Genomic DNA, 7735 nt, shown 5'->3' on the forward strand with positions numbered 1-7735 from the left:
GAGATGCCTCATTTGCGCGTCGGCTCTCCCGTTTGGCCGCCTGCTCCCCGCCGGCGGCGGCCACTAGCACTAGGGTTGGTCGCTCGCTTCCATGGTGTGCGTGATGGCTGGCTGCATTCTACGCCTCTTGGTTTCGTTCCTGGACAACTACCGTCAATCGGTGATGCCTCGTTGCGGTTCTGTCAATTAGCGAATGATGCCCAAGCAAGTAGGAGGACAGGTTCAGGTAGCTCAGCCCAGGCCTTAGCAGCGACCGAGCCCTCTTTTTCTTTTCTTCCTAGCCGTGCAGCGATGTATGCACTAGAGGATTCATTCGTATGCGACGATGCAGTGTTCCAGTAGAAAACGTTTTGCGCTATAAATCAACCGCCGCCTTATTTGTCAGCCGCCATAGTGGCTAGGCCAAACTGAAATCGAAGCCCCCCTTTTGAACCCTAGGTTGCGCCGTCCTATCCGCCGGAATTTTCTTATATGGTTCTGTGGATTAATATCATGTTTTCTTTTGTACAGCGAAAATGGTGGAGCTTGAAAATGAAGAGGACCCCTTGGTCCACGACCAAGCCATGCTGGATGACGACGATACTGACGATGACTATGTGGAATCAGAGGATGATGATTCAGAGGAGGAATTGCAGGCTGAACCTTCAAAGAAGGCCGTGTACAACAAAGAGGGGCTCCTTGAGAAGCTCGAGGACATCGCCTGGCCAGAGAATGTGGACTGGATGCACAAGCTCACTGTCGACCATGACCAGGGGGAGAAGGTCGATGTGAACGATGATCTTACCCGTGAGCTCGCTTTCTACACCCAGGCTTTGGATGGCACGAGGCAGGCCTTCGAAAAGTTGCAGTCCAGGAAGGTCCGGTTCCTCAGGCCGGCAGATTACTACGCGGAGATGGTCAAGACTGATACTCACATGCACAAGATCAAGGGGAAGCTCCTGTTTGAGAAGAAGAAGATTGAGGAGGCTGAGGAGAGGAAGAAGGCGCGGGAGTCGAAGAAGAGATCAAAGGAGGTGCAGGCAGAGAAGCTCAAGGAGAGGGCCAAGGAGAAGAAGGAGAGCATTGAGTCGGTCAAGAAGTGGAGGAAGCAGAGGCAACAGGGGGGATTTTCCAAGGGGAAGGAGGACGGGCCAAACCTCAACTTTGAAGTTGAAGAAGGACTCAAGCAACACAAGAAGCAGAGGCCTGGCGTTTCTCCTGGTGACAGGTCTGGTGGTCTTGCTAAGCGAGGCAAACAAGGAAAGAACCATAGGTCAAAGGATTCCAAGTTTGGGCATGGCGGCCGCAAAGGGATGAAGAAGCAAAACACTGCTGAGACGACGAATGACTTCAGAGGGTTTAACAACCAGAAGGGCGAGTCAGGAAACAAGAAGAGGAAGATGTTTTGATACGGTGTTGTAAGAGTCTGTCCCTGCTTCCTTGTGATGCTATTATATTCTTGTCTTTATGTTATTCCGCTGCAGTACTCTATCACTAGATGCAAAAGTTAGCTTGAGGTATGGAATTTGGGGATGCAGCTCAAACACAAGACTTTTATCTTTAGCTGTGCTATTCTCCATAAGATGTGGTACCGTATGCATTTAACCTGTGATTGCCCTTTTGGTCGTGGAATGCAGTTGAATCTTGCTATATATGCAATTATGTTAAACAGTGTATTACAGTTTACAGCAGCTGTGTGTGCCTTCCTGTTGTTTACTTCGTTCTGGAGCGTTTTATTGTACTAGTGTGGAAGCTAAAGTGAATGGAGCAACACTTGGTAATTGTGACTGCTAGTACAGTCAAGTCTTGGTTTCTCAAGTTATGTTCTGCTATATAGCTTGCATCATCTATCAAACCTCAGTGCATCACAATCAGCGTCACATTCATCCTCCTTTTCTGCTGTTCTGATAGTGAATGGTTTGTTTTTTCGTACTCCAATCAGACTAAACAGATCTGGTTGTGATGCATTGCTCTTTCTTATTGCCACACATGGCCAGATGCAGTTGGGCATCATTTATTTTTTTCTTGCTGTTTTTGATTGTTGGAACGACTTTTGCATTAGCTACAGTACCAATATGTGCTATATGAGCTACACTGCTTGCGATGAGAATGCATATGCCTAAATTCCTCAAGTTGCAGATTGGCTGGTTATGTCTTGTTGATGTTTTGCCTTTCTTATGTGATTGCTTATTGCGGTGTTGCACTCTCTGGAAAATACTGGCACTATAACTTACAGTGCCCCCATCTTTTACTATTTTTAGTGTGTCTATCGTGGCAATTGTCGTCTTGGTTGCTGGTACTTCTCCATGGAGGGGATCTGATCAAGAGGCCTGATAAAGCCTAACAACAGATACACTGTTTTATGCTGAAAATGCTTCCAAATGTTTGTAAAATAACAAAAAGAAAAGTAGAAAGATGGATGTTGGGCCAGAGGACATAGGATTGTTATATCCCCACCATGGAAGTAAGATGGAAGTGATTGTTACTTGGTATCAGATTCTGAATAGAACCCTGAGTCCATGCCATCCCCCACAAGGTACAAGGAACCAATTTCCATGAGGCACTGCTGGAAGAGGTGGTGTAGGATCTCTTGCGTCTGGCCATGTTGTAATATGAGGAGCCTTCTCATTGTTTCAGGATCTATCCCAGACTCGGCAACTTAGCCCTCTTCTCTAGCCAGAGAAGCTTGCAGTGGATCCAAGGGACCTGGTTGAACGACTGTTTGGCTGAATTGAGGTGGTAGTGTTATGTTACTCAAAGGCAACAGAAGATGTGACACATTTTGAACTAGGGCACCGGCGTCCGAGTGTGCTTTCGTTCGATTCAAAGCACTGCCAGTGCCAGATGCTTTCTGGAAATAGGAGAGATTGAAAGCACTGGCATAAGTAAAAAATGAACTGGAGATGAACTGCAGTGGTCCTTGTGTTATGTGGTGCTAGTACAATATATGAAGATGTCAGGGAAGCTGAAAATTTGGATTGCGTCCCCTGATGGATATATGCAACTGACACTCATGAACAGACGATTTCTTATATTAAAACTTGTTAGAAACACCATCACAGTTCAGTTTCTTTACTGCTATAAACACTGATTCCACCACAGTAGGTGTTCTTCACACTCGTAAAATTTTGACACATAATTTGCTGAGTGGTCTCACGTCGGAAACATCGTCATCCACAGTAGCACAGCCACCCTTCAGGCGTTATCGAAACTCGAAAGCCAGTGAATCTCTCTGTTCCCGTTCACCCATGGAGCCGGATGATTCACTTTGCTATGCCAGTCGCCAGTGCAGGGACAAATCTAAATCAATCAGTAGCCATCAGCTGAAATATTCTGGTTCCCCAGTGCATGTATCGTAACTGTTGTCGTTTGGGTGAACTGCTGATTCCAGTTTGAGCTTGTGCACTTGCGTGCATATGGTTTCTAGGGAAAATATCTTGCTTGTATTGGTAATCAGGAAGAACTTTGTGGCTGGAGGAGAACAGTCGGTCGAGATCAGCAGCGGTGTCCAGCTGCCCAGATAGGCACCCACGAAATGCAGAATCAGCTGTGTTGCTTCCTCACTTGGGCCTCATGCTATCTTGCCGAACAAACTTCACCACTTATAGTATCCATGTGGTCCATTGCAACCAAGTTGGAAAATTGGCTATGCAGTCGCACACCACATATGTACTATGTGGCAGTACATATCTGAATTTGGCTTCTCGCAATTTTCGGGAGCTTAGCACGTCGGAACAAGCTCCCAAATAAGAGTAGACAGTATATATGAATACAAATGACAAAGAAAGGAAGGCAGTAGATTTGTTCGCGAATTAGCAAACAGCGGCTACATATAAGAGAGATATCGTTTAGACGTCAGAATCAGCAGAAGCTCTCCCAATCAAAATTTTACAAAGCCAGAAGGCTTCAAGATACAAGCATCTCTTCTTCACATGATAAGATCCTCTTAAGAAACATTATTCCAGATCGATACAAACTTGTGCCACAACGGAAAACAACAGCAAGAAGACTGCAAGCTTTGGCGGCTACAGCACCCACCCGCAAAACTCGTCACAGCTTCTTTATTGCTAAACACTGACTCCACCAAAGCATCTAAGGTTGAATGGTCTTGCCATTCGAATTATTCTAATTTTACCGAATCTTCTATATAGCACGGAGCAGTAGGTGTGGGGACAAAATGAAAAAACTGTGTTGCTAATCACGAGATACGCGGGAAGGCATCAGCTTGTTTTAGCGACGCTTTCGTAGAAGAGTATGTAGCCATTGTCGGTGTTACCACTGAACTCCTGTGCCGAGCCGAAGAATGTCTGTACCATGGACTCATCGGTCATCTCAACAGTCTCATCATCGAAGAACAACCAGTGGTTGTGGCTCTTTACCACGCTGATGTAGTGGCCATGATTTGGCCCACTTCCGACGTGGACTAGCACAGCAAAGAGGGAGTATTCCAAGTCAGAATTGTCGACCGTGTTCATGAGTTTAAGCTCCAGTGGGAAAACGACTCGGTATGTCAGCTTTTTGTAGCGGCCAAGCTGCTCGATGTACTTGAAGCGCTTGAGATGGATTACCAGGATGTTTGGCTGTTTCTTTATCTTCATTCTTTTCTGTGCTTCTTGTAAACTGAAATTAATGACAACTTCAATCAAGATCCAAGATAAATAGAGATAATCCAAACACACAAAAAATGGACAGGCAATGTAACAATTTTGATACATTCAATATCAGATCAAATTATGATAGGCGAAATGAAAATGAATGCCTGTGACATACACAATTTTTGCCAAATAACTGAACTTGGAAGTTTGATATTCTAGTGCATAGTCAATGAATGAACTTAAAGCACATAAGTCAAGCAAGTAGGCAGAGGTAATAAGTAACAACATTTCCACAAGCTCTGATGCTACTCTACTGAGTCATGATGTGGACCAGGAGGAAATGGAGATACTAGACATTACATGAGGAAACAACATGCAATCAAGAGAAATGGAATAACATACCTGCAGCATTTGTCACAGAAGAACTTATCCTCGGCGTTCAAAGTTTCTGTTGAGCTGAAGTTTTTAAGGCAGCTGGTGATTGAACTATTTTGTTCTATATCCAGGCTCAAGTCAAGAAATGTTTCATCTCTATCAGTGACGGTTTCACATCTCAGACATTTTGTTTGATTAGTCAATATTCCCTACAAAAATAAAATACTATGAGGCACATCTCCCAGACTGCAATAAGAGCACGAGTCATACACAAAAAGGATATAGGCAGAAATGGATGAAAACTCACCTGGAAGCATTTGTGGACCCATGTAGTATCCGGTTCTTTATGACTACCATTGGGCTGACCATTACTAGGGCCATTAGAAGTCTTATTCGAAGATGAATTTTGAGAAGGTTCTTTATTAGCTTTACATTCTTTCTCGAGAATGTCAACTAGCTCATTCAACAAAAAATTCAGGAATTCATGAGCATCCTGTAAAACAGAACATGGTCAATTGGGATGATTAAGACGACATAACACACTAGTAAATGTGTCATCATCACGTAATGTATTACCTGATGCATATAGCTGCGGAAAAGCTCATTCTGTTTCTTCAGTCGTTGTATAAAACGCTTAGGAGCAATAACACCAGTTTTCTTCTTCTGATTGCTGATCTGTGTGCACAGAGGAACAGGACAATTATACTTTGCAATGTGCCATTAATTCCTGCTTCAGTGTAATCCAGCACAGCAACTTTTATCAAATCACACAACTGAAACTAGTAGAAGGCCTCCAGATAAAAGGCGCTACCCAAATGAACACTGATGTTCAGGCTAAAAGATAAACGAGGAAAGCAATTGACTAGCACCTACATATCATCTCACTAGAGAGTTAAACACAAACAAACCCTGAAACCATAGAGATCAACCAAGACAATAGCAAGTGCTATCCTGTGAATCTTCTCCATTTAACATGCATTATAGTTATAATCACTTCCAGGTTTATCAATTAATTACTAAAGACTCCTGGGCTTTCTCCACAGTCCAAATTCTTGAATTTGACACTAGCACCAAATGCTGACCTTTTCAAGAAACATACGCATCACACTCACACCATAAGCCTCTGATGAGGAATCTCTCAATAAACCAGAGGAAATTCCATGTTATTCAGGGGACATGTAATAAAAGTGCCAGTTCAGACTTAATATGTTTTACATGTGATTTTTATATGATGCAGCAAATGCAAATGAAGGAAACTGAGGCAGAAAGAATAAACAATTTTCCACAACAGATAGCTGCAATGGTACCTGAGAGAAAAGGTCAGCTAAGCAGGTTAACATGTTCTCTTCGCCATCGCTGGCGCTTTTATTGTTTGCATAGTACTCCAGTAATTGCTCGCGGAAAGGAACACAGAAGTAAAGTGCCTGCGATATAATCACAAACAATTTAGCCAATCCCACGAGGAGTACAAATACAAATAGAGAAAACATATTATCCTCTCCCTTGTCACAAAGTTTCTGATGAGAACATTGGTCAATAATACAGGGCAAAACTCACACATCAGTCTATGGGGAATCCACGAGTGCCCCCAATCCCCCATTGTCAAAATTTAACATTAAAAATGCAATCTCTCGGTTAAAAGTTCAGACACACATCGAAAGCATAACATCGTAATCGAAACGGTAACAGCATCTCATCATCCATCAGGCGAACCCCAAGAGTGAGTTTCTCCATGCAAGGGGGCTGACTGGACTCGAACCTCACCACTCGCTCCGCAGCCTCCGCTCACCACCCCGCACACAAATCTACCCCGGCATCGCAAGATCGAATTCAAGGCTCCGCGATCCGACGGGAAACTGCGTCCCTCCCGACGCGGGGAACGCATTGAACACGACGAATCAATCGCACCGCCCTTGGGGGCGAAGGAAACGAGGCTCGCGCGCGCGACGATCTCGGGATTGGGGGGCCGGGGCGTCCGTACCTGGAGGACGCTGTTGCAGTAGCAGGTGTTGCCGAAGTTCTCGAGGCCGAAGTACCGCTCGCCCTCGGGGAACTGCTCGCCCAGCGCCTTCTCCAGCCTCGAGCTCGCCGCGCCCATCACCGCCCAACTCCCATTTGCCCGGCGGCGCTGCGCGGCGACGGATCGGCCTCACCGCCGGCGATGCGGTGCGACGTGGCGCGGGCCAGTACCGGCTTGGGGATCGGTGGGCGGGGGGGTTGGAGCAGGAGGAAGAAATGGGACGGACGGATGGATGGCTTGGAGGAAACGGGCGAAATAAAAAGGAGCGTGCGCGTGTGTGCCGCTGGGGCTGGGCTAGCAGCAGCACAGGAAGGAAGAGGAAGGGGACGCTGCCGGCCGGTCCGGTGCGGTATCTGCGACCGACCCATGTCGTCATGGGAGTAAGGGGCTCGGATTTCAAGGGGCTCGTGTCTATCTTGATTCGACGGCCCGGATCGAGCCAGGGGCGTGGGATCGGCCGCTGCTGGCCGAGACTGCGACAGGCTCCCCCCTTGCGCTGCAGAACGGACCGACCGCCACGGCGTTAAAAATCCTTATTACGTGACGTTTTGTGCTACTTTTCAAGACGTTTTAAATCACTACCAGCACATCATCCATCCATGAATCAGCATTTCAAAGTCCTCACCATGCCCGGCGAAAGAGTCTCCCAGCTAGAACTCAAAGGCTGGTTTGCGGCTGAACGGTGGGTTCCACAACCGGCGGGTATGATGAAAATTAATGTTGATGGAGCTTTTGAGCATATATATAGCGTACGCAAAGGAGCAGC

The 7735-nt window shown here is 46.0% G+C and overlaps 2 protein-coding genes across 2 annotated transcripts; one reads left to right on the plus strand and one right to left on the minus strand.

The window, feature by feature from the left end:
• Positions 1–486: 486 nt before the first annotated feature.
• LOC125529127 (probable rRNA-processing protein EBP2 homolog) lies at positions 487–1665 on the plus strand. The gene has a single exon (XM_048693530.1). It carries the CDS (start codon positions 516–518, stop codon positions 1386–1388), a length of 873 nt encoding a protein of 290 aa, XP_048549487.1. The 5' UTR covers positions 487–515; the 3' UTR covers positions 1389–1665.
• Positions 1666–3840: 2175 nt separating this feature from the next.
• Positions 3841–7269, minus strand: LOC125529126 (ubiquitin carboxyl-terminal hydrolase 3-like). Its single transcript, XM_048693529.1, has 6 exons — positions 6931–7269; positions 6257–6373; positions 5526–5624; positions 5257–5442; positions 4977–5158; positions 3841–4599 (listed from the first exon to the last, which is right to left on the minus strand). The coding sequence occupies exons 1-6, from the start codon at positions 7045–7047 to the stop codon at positions 4200–4202; spliced, it is 1101 nt and encodes a 366-aa protein (XP_048549486.1). The 5' UTR covers positions 7048–7269; the 3' UTR covers positions 3841–4199.
• Positions 7270–7735: the final 466 nt, after the last annotated feature.

The sequence above is a fragment of the Triticum urartu genome, unplaced genomic scaffold (assembly GCF_003073215.2).
Source record: "Triticum urartu cultivar G1812 unplaced genomic scaffold, Tu2.1 TuUngrouped_contig_5360, whole genome shotgun sequence".
In the NCBI taxonomy this organism is placed as follows: Eukaryota; Viridiplantae; Streptophyta; class Magnoliopsida; order Poales; family Poaceae; genus Triticum; species Triticum urartu.

Bases quoted from the DNA above. Each gene is read 5' to 3' on its own strand.
- LOC125529127 (XM_048693530.1), top strand. From the start codon at position 516: ATGGTGGAGCTTGAAAATGAAGAGGACCCCTTGGTCCACGACCAAGCC.
- LOC125529126 (XM_048693529.1), bottom strand. From the start codon at position 7,047: ATGGGCGCGGCGAGCTCGAGGCTGGAGAAGGCGCTGGGCGAGCAGTTC. The intron at 6,374-6,930 runs GTACGGACGCCC...ATTATATCGCAG, and splicing joins ACTGCAACAGCGTCCTCCAG to GCACTTTACTTCTGTGTTCC. The intron at 4,600-4,976 runs GTATGTTATTCC...CATTAATTTCAG, and splicing joins TTCTGTGACAAATGCTGCAG to TTTACAAGAAGCACAGAAAA.